The 20,441-nt window shown below is 41.4% G+C and overlaps 2 protein-coding genes across 6 annotated transcripts in view; both read right to left on the bottom strand.

The window, feature by feature from the left end:
* Positions 1-20,441, bottom strand: part of LOC142160072 (uncharacterized) — a 1,559,230-nt gene that overhangs the window by 1,488,575 nt on the left and 50,214 nt on the right. The window contains exons 1-3 of one of the 5 annotated variants that reach the window (XM_075214955.1): positions 19,272-19,335; positions 12,352-12,541; positions 12,155-12,233 (exon numbers count right to left, since the gene is read on the bottom strand). The exons of 2 other annotated variants lie outside the window; for them this stretch is intronic. In XM_075214955.1, coding sequence (XP_075071056.1) covers positions 12,155-12,233; positions 12,352-12,525 — 253 coding nt within the window. In that variant the 5' untranslated portion in view covers positions 12,526-12,541; positions 19,272-19,335. Of the gene's footprint in view, positions 1-12,154; positions 12,234-12,351; positions 12,542-19,271; positions 19,336-20,441 lie in introns of those variants that run through there. 2 more of the 5 variants (XM_075214956.1, XM_075214959.1) reach the window with 2 other exon arrangements.
* Positions 3,518-6,070, bottom strand: LOC142160119 (uncharacterized). The gene has a single exon (XM_075215081.1). It carries the CDS (start codon positions 5,012-5,014, stop codon positions 4,016-4,018), a length of 999 nt encoding a protein of 332 aa, XP_075071182.1. The 5' UTR covers positions 5,015-6,070; the 3' UTR covers positions 3,518-4,015.

Raw genomic sequence — 20,441 nt, 5'->3', positions numbered from 1 at the left:
ATCTCTTGAGATCTGGGTCAGTTGGAAACAAAGAGAAGACATAGCTCTTAAACCTAGGATCAAGCAGTCGCCAAAATGTAGTGATCTGATTTCAAGATTTTTATAACTCTTGAATCCTGGCGAAGTGAATAAAGTACTTGATCTACAAGTCCGACATACTTGGCGCAATTGCTTTATTTAATCTCTTCCTTCAGTTTCTCAAGCTTCTTTTCCAAAAGTCTAATTAAGGGAATCACTCACTTGGCTCAAGCTAGCAGTGTCTGAAATCACTTCACAAGTGACTACTTCAGCACCTTGCACAACACGGAAAGTATTCTCCACTGCGCTTGAGTAAAATACATCCCCCCCTTTCCCAATGTCATGGCTTGTGGAGTAAGCGTGGATGACTTTTCGCTGTTTCACCATCCGCAGAAGTATATACAGGGTGGAATTCCACCTTGTTACCACCTCTTGCTTCAGTTGGTTGCAGGGCAAATTAAATTGCTCATGTTGCTGCTGCAATCTCATACATGCTGTTACCGATTGCCAGAAATGTCCAGATAATTTACGGGCCACAGACAGCATCTCCTGCATGCCTGTCTTATTTTAGAAAAATATGCACCACCAAATTTATTGTGTAAGCAGAACAGGGAATGTGATAGAATTCCTCCCGCTGTAATGCTCTCACAATATTAGTGGCATTATCAGAAATCACATATCCTGAGGTGAGTCCAAGCGAGATAAGCCATGTTGCAATGACATCCCTTAGTTTTTATAATAGATTGTCAGCTGTATGCCTTAGTGAAGCCGGTGATACACAGAGTAGCCTGCCTCTGACAAATGTGACATATTTGGGTACATGCTGCTGCTGTTCCTGCTGGTGAAGGCGAATGACCAACCCAGTGGGCTGTGACAGTCATATAATCTTTAGTTTGCCCAGTTCCGCTTGTCCACATATCTGTGGTTAAGTGTACAGTGGGTAGAATGGCATTTTGCAGCCCAATAATTACATTTTTACAAACCTTCTGGTAAAGTTGAGGAATAGCTTTTCTAGTGAAATGGGTGCTGTGATGGAATTTGGTAACGGGGACACAAGACCTCAAGTAACTGTCTAAAACTAGCTGCATTAATAGTGGATATTGGACGCAGATCTAATACTAGCATAGTCGCCATTGCGTCTGTGATCCGCTTTGCGACTGGGTGACAGTTTTCATACTTACTTCCTCTTGCAAAGGATTAACAGTCAATTGTTGTAAACTACTAGTAGTTTTCTTCTTGGTCTGCTTCTGGGATGAAGATCCACCTCCAGCAGCAGCAGCATTGGGACTAACGCTTAAGAATTCTTCTGAGGAATCCAGGATATTGGAGTCATCTAGCCTTAGCAACTTGGATGCAGGACTAACTCTGATCGCTACTTAGGATATTGATGAGGACGGTGTTGTGGACACCCACAGATTGCAGGTGTCGGGATCTAGCTGAGAGAAGGGTTCTAGCTGATGCTGGACTGTTTTTTGTTATTTTTTTTAACATAAGTTTCCAATTTTTCCAACAGCTTACCATGTACTCACTTTAAATGGCGTAACATGGATGAGGTTCCTACATGGTTAAGGTCCCTACCTCTACTGACTGTGGCTTTACAAACGCTACAAATGGCTAGACAATTGTTTTCAGGATTTGGGTATAAATAATTCCACACATAAGAGGTGGATTTTTTGGTCTTATGTCCAGGCATGAAAATGACCTTCTTCTTATCAGATGCAAGAACTGCTTCCACTGGTGCAGGACATACACAAACATCATCCTCATCAACAACCTCATTAGCAACCTCGTCAGCTACACAAATCTCCCCCTCATCCTGTTGCAATTCCAAAGTGGCATCCTAAATTTGTGTATCACCGGCTACACTTGGGCTGTTCATGCACACATCTGCAGAAATGCTGAAAGGGGCCTTCTTTATGGGTACACTATCAGAAAGGTCAGGCTTACACATAGCACCCGTGGATAGACTCTCCTCAGGGATTTATGTCATTTCTGAATCTGACCATACATTTTTCTCTAATGCCTTACTGTTTTCTTCCAGCTTGGCTTTTAGACTTAAAAGTATTTGGGCACGACTTTTTGAATCAGAATCTTGCTTGGTCATGACTGATCTTACAAGAAGATGCCTCAGTGACAATTGCAGAACTAGCACTCAGAGAAAGGCGAAGGCCTCATTCTTTCCTTGCAACTGTGTGTGTAGAATGGCATGTTGACAATTTTACTGCTACCCCTCCTCTTTCTTTTCTAAGTATGATGCTGCCCAACTGCACTAGACTGACAAGAACCGTGCTAGCTCTTCTGTGTCCCTCTGTGAAATTGCGCTGGATCGCCGTGGAGGGCAGTACTTACAGAATCCAAAACTCGCAAAATCCGACGACGTAACAATGACATTTTGGCTCGTTTTCAATTCCAAGGGCGTGCGAAAGTACCGAGCCAGCTCGGCACTCGGATCGGCGAACTTCAGGTGTGCTCAGTTCTCGGGGAACCGAGCCTGAACATCTCTAAATATGACCATAAAACCCACTCCACAAGCTTGCTGCCTAAGTGTGATCCTTGACTAAGAACTATCCTTTGTTCCCCACATCGATACTATAATTAACTAATCATGTTCCATATATCTGAAAAAACATTTCCAGAATATACACATATCTCACACAAGACACTGCAAAATCTTCAAGTCATGCACCTATTATCTTGACTATTACAATCCTCTCCTTACTGGTCACCCCACAATCTATTTTGCATGCAGCAGTGAGACTGATTGTAAGTGGTTCTTCCACTGCTGATCCACTCTGTCAGTCTCTACATTGGTTGCGTTTTTCACTGAATTCAATATAAAATACTTCTACTAACATACAAGGCCATCAACAAAACTGCACCGACACACATTTCCTCACTTGTCTCAAAATATCTCCTACCTCGACACCTCCGTTCTGCATAAGATCTGCTTCTCTCATCTGCAAATTACCTGCTCCCATTCCCGATTACAGGACACTTCATGGAATTCCCTTCTTCACACAGTAAGACTTTACTTTATTCTTTAAACCTTCAAAATTTTCTATAAACTCATCTCTACAGCCAAGCTTATGGAAACCCTAAACCACCCTAGGGTACACTACTACCACCCTTTACACAGTTCACACAAGACAACCACCCTTTGACCAACATTGATGTGTGCTATCTCATGCATCAAACTCCCATTGTCCTATAGATTGTAATCTTGTGAGCAGGGCCCTCTTATTTTATGTATTACCCAGTATTGTTTTATGTTTGTGTTTGTTCCCAATTGTAAAACGCAACGAAATTTGTAGGCGCTATAAAAATGTTTTTATTATGTTGATTTTCTCACATACGACTTCTTTGATGCATTTTGAAATTTGTTTTAATGATAAAATATTTACCACATTCAGAGCCAGCATATGGAATCTAACCTGTATGACTCATTTGGTGTGTATCAATCTGTGATTTGTTCTTTTTTTCGGGTATGCCTTCTCGGATGCATTTTCAGATAAGCTTTATTGTAAAACATTTATCACATTCAATTCAAGAATATTGGTTTCGCTCTATGGATTCTCAGATGTATACCTAGTAGCAATTTATAATATACATTTTAGAGAGGAACTCTCATTTAGGGAGGAATTCAATTGTCCGCGAAGTTCCTCTGGAACGGTTGCAGGGGAACCCAGCAGCAATGTAACATCCTGGAATTCTCTTTGCACAGTGTAGGGGTGCAAGGTGAAATCTTCGATGCTCGGGTATCATAGCATCTAGAAAGGTCATCACCCACAATGTTTGGAGGCACACTGCACACAATTGAACACCCCCTTAGAACAAGAATACGAGTATACTGTCAGGTGAGTTTTCCAATGTGCAAGAAGTTCTGTGTTACATGTAAAGCATTTCTCACATTTAAAGAACAAATTTTCTCCTGCATGAAATTTAAGATACATAGTACAGATCCTTTCCTAGCAAAATATTTAACACATTCAGAGCAAGACTATGGTTTCTCTCCTGTATGAAGTCTTTGATGTTTTTTCAGACTTGATTTGCTACTAAAAGATTTCTCACATTCAGAGCAAGAATAAGGTTTCTTTTCTGTATGGATTCCTTGATGTGCATCAAGCCTTGATTTGTAGGAAAAAGATTTCCCACATTCAGAGCAAGAATATGGTTTCTCACCTGTATGGATTCTCTGATGGCTTTTTAGATTTGATTTGCAGGCAAACCATTTACCACATTCAGAGCAACAATATGGTTTCTCTCCTGTATGGATTCTCTGATGGATTTTTAGATTTGATGTACAGACAAACCTATTACCACATTCTGAGCAACTATATGGTTTCTGTCCTGTATGGACTCTCTGATGTTTTTTAAGAGTTCCTTGCCTACTAAAACATTTTCCACATTCAGAACAAGAATATGGTTTCTCTCCTGTATGGAGTCTCTCATGCTTCTTCAGACTTGATTTACTGGTAAAACATTTGCAACATTCAGAGCAAGAATATGGTTTCTCTCCTGTATGGAGTATCTGATGTATTTCCAGACTTGATTTACTGCTAAAACAGTTACCACAGGAAGAACAAGAATATGGATTCTCTCCTGTATGGAGTCTCTGATGCTTCTTCAGACTTGATTTACTGGTAAAAGAGGTACAACATTCAGAGCAAGAATATGGTTTCTCTCCTGTATGGATTCTCTGATGTTTTTTCAGATATGAAGTACAGGTAAAACATTTACCACAGTCAGGACAACAATATTGTTTCTGTTCTGTATGTATTGTCTGATGCCTTTTCATGTCTGCTTTCCTAGTAAAACACCCCCCACATTCAGAGCAAGAATATGGTTTCTCTCCTGTATGGATTGTCTGATGCAATCGTAAGTTTTCTTTCCTTTTAAAACATTTTCCACATTCAGAACAAGGCCAAGATTTATTTTCAAAGTTATTGATCGTTTTTTTCCTCTGGTGTCCATTGGAAGATGATCCCGATTCTTCCATAATATAAGTAGAAATACATTGTGTATGATCTGTGGGTGTATAAATTCCAGTGTCTGTGAGATTTTCTCCATCACATGAGACTGATTCCTCCTTAATATCAGTAGATGTATATTGTGTATGATCTGTGGGTGTATAAATGTCAGTGTCTGTGAGGTTTCCTCCATCACATGAGGCTGGTTCCTCCTTAATATTAGTAGATGTGTATTGTGTATGATCTGTGGGTGTATAAATTCCAGTGTCTGTGAGGTTTCCACCATCACATGAGGCTGATTCCTCCTTAATATGAGTAGATATATATTGTGTATGATCTGTGGGTGTATAAATGTCAGTGTCTGTGAGGTTTCCTCCATCACATGAGACTGATTCCTGCTTAATATCAGTAGATGTATATTGTGTATGATCTGTGGGTGTATAAATGTCACTGTCTGTGAGGTTTCCACCATCACATGAGACTGATTCCTCCTTAATATCAGTAGATGTATATTGTGTTTGATCTGTGGGTGTATAACTGTCAGTGTCTGTGAGGTTTCCTCCATCACATGAGACCGATTCCTCCTTAATATCAGTAGATGTATATTGTGTATGATCTGTGGGTGTATAAATGTCAGTGTCTGTGACGTTTCCTCCATCACATGAGACTGATTCCTTCTTAATATCAGTAGATGTATATTGTGTATGATCTGTGGGTGTATAAATGTCAGTGTCTGTGAGGTTTCCTCCTTCACATGAGACTGATTCCTCCTTAATATCAGTAGATGTATATTGTGTATGATATGTGGTTGGATAGATATCAGTGTCTGTGAGGTTTCCTCCATCATAAGAGACCGATTCCTCCTTAATATCAGTAAATGTATATTGTGTATGATCTGTGGGTGTATAAATGTCAGTGTCTGTGAGGTTTCCTCCATCACATGAGGCTGATTCCTCCTTAATATAAGTAGATGGATATTGTGTATGATCTGTGGGTGTATAAATGTCAGTGTCTGTGAGGTTTCCTCCATCACATGAGACTGATTCCTCCTTAATATGAGCATATGAATCTTTAGATTGTTCTGTTGGGAAAAATGGATGGTGGTTAGATGTTTAAAACATTTTCAATGGGAATAGAAAAAGCACAAAATCTGATTGCCAGCTGTGTTGCCCAGATTGCATTTGATGACTTATTATCGACACTTTGCCAAGGCCCCATCCCATCACACAAACCAGATATGTTTTTCCACTATGGGAGCAACACACCCGCTTCCTGTTTAACCATCACTGCTAATCACAGTAGTATCAGGGCCACAGATGGGATCCCATGGGCTTCCAAAATCAGGCTGCAGTGCCCCCTATTGTCTGATACCGCTGCAATTATAGGGATAAAAAAAAACACTAAACGGGTGCTTCTAGAACAAAACCAGTAGGTGGCAGCTTTGGGGAAATGCAAGGAAAGGGTGTGGATATTCCCAAATGCTGAGGGGGGACAAGAATGCTTAGTAATACAAAGGTGCCGTCTGTGACGGCTAGCAGGTAACTGAGGCCTACTTACTGGTATTTGCACCGCTAAACAAGGAGGCGCCGAGTCTAAACGTGCCTCCGGTCTTCACCAGGGACCCGCTAGGGAGTTTGGAGTTAGCTCCAGAGACATGCCTGATCCAGGCCCTCCGAGTTAGCCATCAGTGAAGTAATAGGTGAATAAGCGAGGTCAAGCAATCCGAGGTCAGGCCGTGCGGAGAGACAGGTACAACAGGGTCAGGAAGAAGCAGAGTCAGAAAGCCGAAGGTCAAACCAGGAAATCTGTAATGTCAAAAGAAGAATCCAAAGGGGAGGTCAGAGGAAGCCAAGTCTGGAGCCGAGGAGTCAGAATGCTAGGGAGCAAACAGGAACGCCAAAGTCTCCTTTAAATAGATAGAGCAGCATTCCCATTGGTGCCTAGCAACGAGGATGCACCCCTACCGCGCATGTGCCCACCGGGCGGAAACAGGAAGAAGCGATACGTCACGCTGCCTAGGCAACGGGACGCGCTGGAGCTGTCAGAGGAGAAAAAGCCTGTCCCTAGCACCAAGTAAATGTGCGGGGACGGTACCTGACAGTACCCCCCCCCCTCTTCTAGAAGAAGGTTCCCTAGAAGATAGATCTTTAAGAAAATGAGCTAAAAGCCGAGAAACATGTCTATCTTTCTCATAAACCCACAATCTTTCTTCAGGGCCATATCCTTTTCAATGAACAAGATTCAATGAACGTTTGGTCCGTTTGGCCGTTGGTCTGGGGGATGGTTTCCAGAGGACAATTTTAGGCCTATCCCCAATTCTTTACAGAAGGTTCTCCAAAATTGCGAGACAGATTTGACTCAAACAAAGGGAACCATCTTTGAAAACCTGTCCACAACTAGCCAGATAGTATTGAATCCATTACTGGGAGGCAGGTCAGTAACAAAATCCATTGAAATACTAAGCCAAGGACATTCTGGAAGAGGAAGGGGCATAAGTAACCTGGCAGGAGAACGCCTAGCTGTCTTATTCCAGGCACAGACTTCACAAGAGGCTACATACTGTTGAACATCGGCACGCACGGTGGGCCACCAAAAATGCAGAAAAAGAAATGCATTGGTCTTTATTACCCCGACATGTCCTACAAACCTAGTATTATGGCCCTAGACAAGTGCCTTGATATGTAAAGGAGGGTCAAGGTAGGAGCAGCCAACTGGAGGGGTTCTGGTCAAGGCGACAATGCTAGAAGGCTCAAACATGGATGGAGACACAGGAGGAGGAGATAAGTCAGAGTCGTCACAGGAACGAGATAGAGCATCAGCCAGTAGATTCTTGGAGCTGGATATTTAGGTGAGCTTGAGATCAAACCGGGAGAAAAAAGATGACTACCTGGCCTGATGTGGATTAAGACAACGGGCGTCCCTAAGATAAATAAGATATTTGTGATCCGTGAGGATGATATCAGGTGGAGCGCCCCTCCAGGAGATGGTGCCATTCATCTAGAGCCAGTTTGAAAGGCAAAATAGAAGTGCACTAACGAGGTTGGCTAGGTTAGCAGTTGAATATGCAGGAGAGTCCAACCTCATAAATAATAGATAATAAATATTCTGCTCTTAAACCTAGGAGGTATTAATGAGTGATTCTTATGTGTAAGGAGTAATTAATTTTATAGAATGCATAAAAACATAGGTATTCACATTGAAATTGAGTACAGTACATACAAAATATATACAAAGCTGGTAGTAACAGTAAAAACCACGGATCAATATAGACAGAGTTAATGCAAAAGGATAATGCAATGTGGTTGGGGTAGTGCAGCAGCACTCTGGATAGATCAATCGTATTGGATGTGTGGATCCGCGGAAAAAATATATATAATTGATGTCAGAGTCCAGGGAGAATGTCCATATCCAGCACAGCGTGGATGTAAAAAACAACAACAAAACAAAAACAAAAACAAAAAGGGGGATGAAAAATAATCGGTACTTGCGCTTAAGATGATACTATGTGATCCGGGTAAGTCCAAAGGGTGTTGGTGATCCACTGTTGTTGGAATGCCGGGAAGGTAGAGTAGTAAACGGCTGTGGAGGTGGCGATTACACTCTTGGTGATCGCTGTGTTTTCAGTGAGCAGAGATGGTCTCAGTGAGCAGCGGCGGCGTGCGTTCCAGCGTGGAACGCACACCTGACAGGGAGGTGTAAACCAGAAATGTCCCTTATGGACTTGCCCGGATCACATAGTATCATCTTAAGCGCAAGTACCGATTATTTTTCATCCCCCTTTTTGTTTTTGTTTTGTTGTTGTTTTTTACATCCACGCTGAGCTGGATATGGACATTCTCCCTGGACTCTGACATCAATTATATATATTTTTTCCGCGGATCCACACATCCAATACGATTGATCTATCCAGAGTGCTGCTGCACTACCCCAACCACATTGCATTATCCTTTTGCATTAACTCTGTCTATATTGATCCGTGGTTTTTACTGTTACTACCAGCTTTGTATATATTTTGTATGTACTGTACTCAATTCCAATGTGAATACCTATGTTTTTATGCATTCTATAAAATTAATTACTCCCTACACATAAGAATCACTCATTAATACCTCCTAGGTTTAAGTGCAGAATATTTCTTATCTAGAGCCAGTTTGATCGCCAGTACCTCTTTATCTCCGATCCCATATTTGTTTACAGAAGGAGCAAACGTTTTAGAGAAGAATCCGCAGGGGCGGAGATCCCTGAAGACTGATTCTTGAGAGCGTACAGCTCCAACACCGAAAAAGGAGGCATCCACCTCCACGAAATAGGGTTTGTCCTGATCAGGTTCAATGAGAACTGGATCCGACATAAAAGCCTTCTTTAGAGCCTCAAAGGCAGCAACAGCCTCGGGTGGCCCCCGTCTGGGCTTGGCGGACTTCCGGGAAAGGGCAGTAATAGGGGCGATGAGCGTAGATGATCCAACTACTCCAGGCAGTTTAAAATCCTATAAACCGATTTCAGGCCCAGAGGTTGTGGCCAGTTGGTTATAGCAGAAGACCAGACCGAGACCAGGTACCCTAAGAATGGAATCTGAGTCAAAAATACATTTTTCTAATTTGCAGAAGAGCTGGTTTTGCCGGAGATGGGAGAGTACTTCCATAACATGAGACCGGTGAGAGGAAAGATCAGTGGAGAAAATTAGGATATCATCCAAATAAATTACCACAAACTTGTAAAGAAGGTCTTGGATGATCTTGATCATAAATTATTGGAATACTGCCGGGGCATTACAGAGCCCAAAAGGCATCACAAGATATTCATAGTGACCCTCACGTGTACAGAAAGCGGTTTTCTATTCATCTCCCTCCTTAATACGGTTCAGATTATACGCCCCTCCTAAATTAAATTTGGAAAAATTTTGGAACCACTGATCAAATCAAACAATTCAGAAATAAGAGGAAGAGGGTACCTGATTTTAACGGTAATCATACTTAACTGGCGATAGTCAATACAAGGGTGGAGTGATCCGTCTATCTTTTTTTACGAAAAAAATCCGGCCCCTGCTGGAGATGAAGACTTTCTAATAAATCCCCGCTGCAGGTTTTCCAAGATGTACTGGGACATCGCACGGTTCTCTGGGAGAGGATAAATCCTGCCTTTAGGAACAGGTCGATCCAGAATGAGATCAATGGAACAGTCCCAGGGCCAATGAGGAGGCAGGACCTCGGAAGTGGTTTTACAGAAATAAATCTTCAAAGGCAGCATAGGAAGCAGGAAGAGACAGCTGAGAGGAGAGCATGTGGCTAGGAACGACTGTGGAAACAGGTCTCACGGAGGATAGACAACCTTTGTGGCATTGTGGACCCCAGCACTTGACTTCGGCCAACTCCCAATCGAACTGTGGTGCACGGACTCTAAGCCAGGGAAGTCCCAGGATGACTGAAGTTTACAGATTCCAGGAGGACCAGGAATTCAATCCATTCAGAATGTAGCACACCAATAGTCAAAGGAAGTGGCACAGTAACCTAGAATATAGTGCCATTAGAGATGCGATTACTATCTATTTCAAAAAGAAATAAAGGCCGTGACAGAGCCCGGTCAAAAATCTGGAGTTGCGATGCCAGAGATGAAATTACCGACACAGCAGACATTCACAAAGGCATGTGTCAAGAAAGGTCCACTATGGGACTCCAGAGAGATAGCCATGGAAAAGTCAGGCCTGGTGGAAGTGTAGGGAGTGATAAATTTGACTCCTAGGTCGGCTAGGAGGAAGCGAGCCGATGGTTCAACAGTGCCTTCAGTGTCATGGCCAGAGTATACTGTCACAACTAGCAGGTAACTGAGACCTAATTACTAGTATTTGCACCGCTAAACAAGGAAGCACCCGAGTCTAAACGTGCCCCTGGTCTTCGTCAGCGACCCCAGAAAGGTAGTTTGAAGTTAGCTGTAGAGACACGCAGGTTGCGGACCTCCTAGTTAGCAACCGGTTAAGTAATTAGTGAATAAGTGAGGTCAAGCAATCCGAGGTCATGCCGTGCGAATAGGGAAGTACAAGAGGGTCAGGAACAAGCGTAGTCAGAAAGCCGAAGGTCAAACCAGGAAATCTGTAATGTCAAAAGGAGAATCCAAAGGGGAGGTCAGAGGAAGCCAAGTCTGGAGCCGAGGAGTCAGTCAGAATGCTAGGGACCAAACAGGAACACTGGAGCATAAGAGAACTTGATACTCTGGTGCTAGAGTCTCCTTTAAATAGATAAAGCAGCATTCCCATTGGTGGCAATGAATTAGCCGGCAGAACAGCTGATGCCGACAGTCAGTGTCCCGTTGCCTAGCAACAAGGACGCACCACTACCGCACATGCGCCCCCGGAATCCAAGAAGAAGCGATACATCCCTCTGCTAGTCTACGTGACGTACTTCAGCTGACAGAGGATAAGGCCTCTGTCCCGGGCACCGAGTGAATGTGCAGGGACGGCGCCTGACACCGCCTCCATTGGTACAGCAAAATGTAAAAACATTTTTCATTACAGAAGAAAAAACAAAACTATATTATATACACATATATATAAAACCAGAAATACTAAAACAACATGTTATATTGCACTTTAATCCGATGTGTACATTTTATGTACATATATAATTAAACAATCTCACACTGTACACATGTAACTAGTGGTAGTCACTTTCCCGAACACTACAACCCCGACAATAGTTACTCCGAATTAAAATGGGCGATAAGCAAAAATACAACATTGATTAAATATAGACATACCATAATTTAGATAAACAGTATGTCCGACACGTCTTAAAGCTGCCAGGTACAAATTGTGAGTGGAGAAAAGGGCGGGAACTGGTAATCTCGTCATTTCCAAAGGCCAGAGTGAGATAGACGGCTTTAAGGTGGCAACATTATAAAGGAGGGTGGTCGTGGCATTGCCGCCTTAAAACTGGCAATCTCACTCAGATCACTGGAAATGACAAGGTGGCTTTAAGAAGTGTCGGACATACTGTTCATCTAAATTATGGTATGTCTATATGTAATCAATCGCATTTATACTAATCACCCTTTTTAAAGTCGGTATTATAGTGTTCGGAAATACGTTCCACAACCCCATGTAACAATGTATTTATACACACAGTGATGACACCGCCTATATACACAGACAGGGCTGTGATTAAACCTTCTCTTACCCAGTGATGTGAGGGGCTGGTGATCCTCCATCATCACGTCCTTGTACAGACCCTTGTGTCCTTCTAAATACTCCCCCTCCTGCATGGAGACATAGACAGTGACATCATCCATCTTATAGGAACCTGACACACACAATGGTCATCACCCAGACACATCCCCTGGTGTTACTGTATAATGTCCCATTCCCAGCAGTCACCTCTCCAGTCAGCAGCTGAATGATCTTGTTGGTCAGTTCCAGGATCTTCTGGTCATTGTCTCTGTCATGTATCAGTGAGTGAGGTGGAGGCACCGTGATGGGGCTCTGGGTCCTGCTCAATCCTCCTGACACACAGGGACAGCTGCTGGCTGTATCACACACTGGATGTCTCATTCACTACAGTGTAATCCTGAGGATGGACAAACATAATTATCCCTATATCACTGTACAGACCCCTCTCCTCTGTATAATAATATTAATCCCCATATCAGTGTGTGCTGGGAGTTATTACTCCCCATATATCACTGTACAGACCCCTCTCCTCTATATAATAATATTAATCCCCATATCAGTGTGTGCTGGGAGTTATTACTCCCCATATATCACTGTACAGACCCCTCTCCTCTATATAATAATAATAATAATAATAATAATCCCCATATCAGTGTGTGCTGGGAGTTATTACTCCCATATATCACTGTACAGCCCCCTCTCCTCTATATAATAATAATAATAATAATAATACTCCCCCATATCAGTGTGTGCTGGGAGTTATTACTCCCCATATATCACTGTACAGACCCCTCTCCTCTATATAATAATAATAATCCCCCATACCAGTGTGTGCTGGGAGTTATTACTCCCATATATCACTGTACAGTCCCCTCCCCTCTATATAATAATAATAATCCCCCATATCAGTGTGTGCTGGGAGCTATTACTCCCCATATATCACTGTACAGACCCCTCTCCTCTATATAATAATAATAATCCCCCATATCAGTGTGTGCTGGGAGTTATTACTCCCCATATATCACTGTACAGACCCCTCTCCTCTATATAATAATAATAATCCCCCATATCAGTGTGTGCTGGGAGTTATTACTCCCATATATCACTGTACAGACCCCTCTATATAATAATAATAATAATCCCCCATATCAGTGTGTGCTGGGAGTTATTACTCCCCATATATCACTGTACAGACCCCTCCCCTCTATATAATAATAATAATAATAATCCCCCATATCAGTGTGTGCTGGGAGTTATTACTCCCATATATCACTGTACAGACCCCTCTCCTCTATATAATAATAATAATAATCCCCCATATCAGTGTGTGCTGGGAGTTATTACTCCCATATATCACTGTACAGACCCCTCTCCTCTATATAATAATAATCCCCCATATCAGTGTGTGCTGGGAGTTATTACTCCCATATATCACTGTACAGTCCCCTCTCCTCTATATAATAATAATAATCCCCCATATCAGTGTGTGCTGGGAGTTATTACTCCCATATATCACTGTACAGTCCCCTCTCCTCTATATAATAATAATAATCCCCATATCAGTGTGTGCTGGGAGTTATTACTCCCCATATATCACTGTACAGACCCCTCTCCTCTATATAATAATAATAATAATCCCCCATATCAGTGTGTGCTGGGAGTTATTACTCCCATATATCACTGTACAGACCCCTCTCCTCTATATAATAATAATCCCCCATATCAGTGTGTGCTGGGAGTTATTACTCCCATATATCACTGTACAGTCCCCTCTCCTCTATATAATAATAATAATCCCCCATATCAGTGTGTGCTGGGAGTTATTACTCCCATATATCACTGTACAGTCCCCTCTCCTCTATACAATAATAATAATCCCCATATCAGTGTGTGCTGGGAGTTATTACTCCCCATATATCACTGTACAGACCCCTCTCCTCTATATAATAATAATAATAATAATAATAATAATAATCCCCATATCAGTGTGTGCTGGGAGTTATTACTCCCATATATCACTGTACAGTCCCCTCTCCTCTATAGAATAATAATAATCCCCATATCAGTGTGTGCTGGGAGTTATTACTCCCATATATCACTGTACAGACCCCTCTCCTCTATATAATAATAATCCCCCATATCAGTGTGTGCTGGGAGTTATTACTCCCCATATATCACTGTACAGTCCCCTCTCCTCTATATAATAATAATAATCCCCATATCAGTGTGTGCTGGGAGTTATTACTCCCATATATCACTGTAAAGACCCCTCTCCTCTATATAATAATAATAATCCCCCATATCAGTGTGTGCTGGGAGTTATTACTCCCCATATATCACTGTACAGTCCCCTCTCCTCTATATCATAATAATAATCCCCATATCAGTGTGTGCTGGGAGTTATTACTCCCCATATATCACTGTACAGACCCCTCTCCTCTATATAATAATAATCCCCAATATCAGTGTGTGCTGGGAGTTATTACTCCCATATATCACTGTACAGTCCCCTCTCCTCTATATAATAATAATAATAATCCCCCATATCAGTGTGTGCTGGGAGTTATTACTCCCATATATCACTGTACAGTCCCCTCTCCTCTATAGAATAATAATAATCCCCATATCAGTGTGTGCTGGGAGTTATTACTCCCCATATATCACTGTACAGACCCCTCTCCTCTATATAATAATAATAATAATAATAATAATAATAATCCCCATATCAGTGTGTGCTGGTAGTTATTACTCCCATATATCCCTGTACAGCCCCCTGTATATAATAATAATAATCCCCCATATCAGTGTGTGCTGGGAGTTATTACTCCCATATATCACTGTACAGACCCCTCTCCTCTATATAATAATAATAATCCCCCATATCAGTGTGTGCTAGGAGTTATTACTCCCATATATCCCTGTACAGCCCCCTGTATATAATAATAATAATCCCCCATATCAGTGTGTGCTGGGAGTTATTACTCCCATATATCACTGTACAGTCCCCTCTCCTCTATATAATAATAATAATAATCCCCCCCATATCAGTGTGTGCTGGGAGTTATTACTCCACATATATCACTGTACAGTCCCCTCTCCTCTATATAATAATAATAATCCCCCATATCAGTGTGTGCTGGGAGTTATTACTCCCCATATATCACTGTACAGTCCCCTCTCCTCTATATAATAATAATAATAATCCCCCATATCAGTGTGTGCTGGGAGTTATTACTCCCCATATATCACTGTACAGTCCCCTCTCCTCTATATAATAATAATAATTCCCCATATCAGTGTGTGCTGGGAGTTATTACTCCCCATATATCACTGTACAGTCCCCTCTCCTCTATATAATAATAATAATCCCCATATCAGTGTGTGCTGGGAGTTATTACTCCCATATATCACTGTACAGACCCCTCTCCTCTATATAATAATAATCCCCCATATCAGTGTGTGCTGGGAGTTATTACTCCCCATATATCACTGTACAGTCCCCTCTCCTCTATATAATAATAATAATCCCCATATCAGTGTGTGCTGGGAGTTATTACTCCCATATATCACTGTACAGACCCCTCTCCTCTATATAATAATAATAATCCCCCATATCAGTGTGTGCTGGGAGTTATTACTCCCCATATATCACTGTACAGTCCCCTCTCCTCTATATAATAATAATAATCCCCCATATCAGTGTGTGCTGGGAGTTATTACTCCCCATATATCACTGTACAGTCCCCTCTCCTCTATATAATAATAATAATCCCCCATATCAGTGTGTGCTGGGAGTTATTACTCCCCATATATCACTGTACAGTCCCCTCTCCTCTATATAATAATAATAATCCCCCATATCAGTGTGTGCTGGGAGTTATTACTCCCCATATATCACTGTACAGTCCCCTCTCCTCTATATAATAATAATCCCCCATATCAGTGTGTGCTGGGAGTTATTACTCCCATATATCACTGTACAGTCCCCTCTCCTCTATGTAATAATAATAATCCCCCATATCAGTGTGTGCTGGGAGTTATTACTCCCATATATCACTGTACAGTCCCCTCTCCTCTATATAATAATAATAATCCCCCATATCAGTGTGTGCTGGGAGTTATTACTCCCCATATATCACTGTACAGACCCCTCTCCTCTATATAATAATAATAATCCCCATATCAGTGTGTGCTGGGAGTTATTACTCCCCATATATCACTGTACAGTCCCCTCTCCTCTATATAATAATAATAATCCCCCATATCAGTGTGTGCTGGGAGTTATTACTCCCATATATCACTGTACAGTCCCCTCTCCTCTATATAATAATAATAATCCCCCATATCAGTGTGTGCTGGGAGTTATTACTCCCATATATCACTGTACAGTCCCCTCTCCTCTATATAATAATAATAATCCCCAATATCAGTGTGTGCTGGGAGTTATTACTCCCCATATATCACTGTACAGACCCCTCTCCTCTATATAATAATAATAATCCCCATATCAGTGTGTGCTGGGAGTTATTACTCCCCATATATCACTGTACAGACCACTCTCCTCTATATAATAATAATAATCCCCCATATCAGTGTGTACTGGGAGTTATTACTCCCATATATCACTGTACAGTCCCCTCTCCTCTATATAATAATAATATATAATAATAATAATCCCCCATATCAGTGTGTGCTGGGAGTTATTACTCCCCATATATCACTGTACAGACCCCTCTCCTCTATATAATAATAATAATCCCCATATCAGTGTGTGCTGGGAGTTATTACTCCCATATATCACTGTACAGACCCCTCTCCTCTATATAATAATAATAATCCCCATATCAGTGTGTGCTGGGAGTTATTACTCCCATATATCACTGTACAGTCCCCCCTCCTCTATATAATAATAATAATCCCCATATCAGTGTGTGCTGGGAGTTATTACTCCCCATATATCACTGTACAGACCCCTCTCCTCTATATAATAATAATAATCCCCCATATCAGTGTGTGCTGGGAGTTATTACTCCCATATATCACTGTACAGACCCCTCTCCTCTATATAATAATAATAATCCCCATATCAGTGTGTGCTGGGAGTTATTACTCCCCATATATCACTGTACAGTCCCCTCTCCTCTATATAATAATAATAATCCCCCATATCAGTGTGTGCTGGGAGTTATTACTCCCCATATATCACTGTACAGACCCCTCTCCTCTATATAATAATAATAATCCCCCATATCAGTGTGTGCTGGGAGTTATTGCTCCCCAAATATCACTGTACAGACCCCTCTCCTCTATATAATAATAATAATCCCCCATATCAGTGTGTGCTGGGAGTTATTACTCCCATATATCACTGTACAGTCCCCTCTCCTCTATATAATAATAATAATAATCCCCATATCAGTGTGTGCTGGGAGTTATTACTCCCATATATCACTGTACAGTCCCCTCTCCTCTATATAATAATAATAATCCCCCATATCAGTGTGTGCTGGGAGTTATTACTCCCCATATATCACTGTACAGTCCCCTCTCCTCTATATAATAATAATAATCCCCCATATCAGTGTGTGCTGGGAGTTATTACTCCCCATATATCACTGTACAGACCCCTCTCCTCTATATAATAATAATAATCCCCCATATCAGTGTGTGCTGGGAGTTATTACTCCCCATATATCACTGTACAGTCCCCTCTCCTCTATATAATAATAATAATAATCCCCCATATCAGTGTGTGCTGGGAGTTATTACTCCCCCATATATCACTGTACAGTCCCCTCTCCTCTATATAATAATAATAATCCCCATATCAGTGTGTGCTGGGAGTTATTACTCCCATATATCACTGTACAGTCCCCTCTCCTCTATATAATAATAATAATCCCCATATCAGTGTGTGCTGGGAGTTATTACTCCCATATATCACTGTACAGCCCCCTCTCCTCTATATAATAATAATAATCCCCCATATCAGTGTGTGCTGGGAGTTATTACTCCCCATATATCACTGTACAGACCCCTCTCCTCTATATAATAATAATAATCCCCCATATCAGTGTGTGCTGGGAGTTATTACTCCCCATATATCACTGTACAGACCGCTCTCCTCTATATAATAATAATAATCCCCATATCAGTGTGTGCTGGGAGTTATTACTCCCATATATCACTGTACAGTCCCCTCCCCTCTATATAATAATAATAATCCCCATATCAGTGTGTGCTGGGAGTTATTACTCCCCATATATCACTGTACAGTCCCCTCTCCTCTATATAATAATAATAATCCCCCATATCAGTGTGTGCTGGGAGTTATTACTCCCCATATATCACTGTACAGACCCCTCTCCTCTATATAATAATAATAGTCCCCATATCAGTGTGTGCTGGGAGTTATTACTCCCCATATATCACTGTACAGTCCCCTCTCCTCTATATAATAATAATAGTCCCCATATCAGTGTGTGCTGGGAGTTATTACTCCCATATATCACTGTACAGTCCCCTCTCCTCTATATAATAATAATAATAATCCCCCATATCAGTGTGTGCTGGGAGTTATTACTCCCATGTATCACTGTACAGTCCCCTCTCCTCTATATAATAATAATAATAATCCCCCATATCAGTGTGTGCTAGGAGTTATTACTCCCCATATATCACTGTACAGTCCCCTCTCCTCTATATAATAATAATAATCCCCCATATCAGTGTGTGCTGGGAGTTATTACTCCCCATATATCACTGTACAGACCCCTCTCCTCTATATAATAATAATAATCCCCCATATCAGTGTGTGCTGGGAGTTATTACTCCCCATATATCACTGTACAGTCCCCTCTCCTCTATATAATAATAATAATCCCCCATATCAGTGTGTGCTGGGAGTTATTACTCCCATATATCACTGTACAGTCCCCTCTCCTCTATATAATAATAATAATCCCCCATATCAGTGTGTGCTGGGAGTTATTACTCCTCATATATCACTGTACAGTCCCCCTCTCCTCTATATAATAATAATCCCCCATATCAGTGTGTACTGGGAGTTATTACTCCTCATATATCACTGTACAGTCCCCTCTATATATAATATAATATAATGTTACCTCGGTCTCTGCAACATATAATATGGACATTGTAACAGTCTGTGACCACGCCCCTTCAGGAGCATCACGTGGCATAAACTAGGAGAGAGGATGTGAAACATTGGCTGTCGGGGAGACTACTGAACAATGGCCGCCGCTGCTCTTGTTTAGATGACAGATCTCGCTTTTCTTTTATATATATTTTTCCTCTGGTGTCATCACTCTGCCTTCCCGGATCATGTGACTCTCCCCTAGTGATGACACGGCAGACATGTTAGATTGGGGCACTGTTATTAACGGTGGAAGTGATATAATTAGTTTTCAGGCTAATTATTGGTTTTAACAAGGATGAAAGAAGCTGTTGGTTTCTTGGTTATTCTTCTGTATACATTTGTGTTATATGTAATACTGTGTGCATGGTACATGTGATATCAGATATATTATGTGTTCATTATTTTGTATGTTATATATTTATCTGTTCTGCATCTTTTGCACCATTTATGTATATTATATGTACTGTGATATATCTTTGTAATACATACATGTATATATTATGTGTACCTTGCATTTTACATTATACCTTGTATGATAGTATCTCTCTCTAGTATAATATATGCATATCATCTTTTCTGTAGATTACCCTGTATGTTACAGTATATATTGTATTATTTATATAATTGCCTTGTATGTATGTTTTGTGCATACTTGCCAACTCTCCAGTAGACTCCTGAAATTCGGGTCAGTTGGCATTTCTCCCGAATCCCGGAATTCCATTGTTAAATTGGCGCAATTCACAGAGAATCGCGTAATTTGACACGATTCTTGGTGAATTGCAACATTTTGTCCCCGCCCCCCGCGAAAAACATAATTTCCGTTTGGCCACGTCCACCCCCGTCCTCCCCCTAGTCACGCCCCTCTCCCGGAAACTTGTTTCCCGGGAGTAGCTAAGTATGGTTTTGTGTACTGTATCTTGTAATGTTCTGTAATTTATGTACTGTGTTCATACATGCACTCTATACGGATCCACCTCCATAGCACCTTTCCCACCCTCTCTCGGTTCTCATTTTAGCATCTGCCCTCCTGTTTGTTAGAACAATATTATTTAGATGACGGGTTCCCTAGAGGCAATTCACAGGGTCTTCACCTATAGCAGCCCCCTTTCTTCTCAAGTACAATATGCTTGTGAATACC

Source organism: Mixophyes fleayi, chromosome 6, assembly GCF_038048845.1.
Source record: "Mixophyes fleayi isolate aMixFle1 chromosome 6, aMixFle1.hap1, whole genome shotgun sequence".
Lineage (NCBI taxonomy): Eukaryota > Metazoa > Chordata > Amphibia > Anura > Limnodynastidae > Mixophyes > Mixophyes fleayi.
Note: the sequence above shows the minus strand (reverse complement) of the source record. Positions and strands in the feature narration are given on the sequence as shown.

Coding starts and splice junctions, on each gene's coding strand:
- LOC142160119 (XM_075215081.1), bottom strand. CDS start 5,014: ATGGAAGAATCGGGATCATCTTCCAATGGACACCAGAGGAAAAAAACG.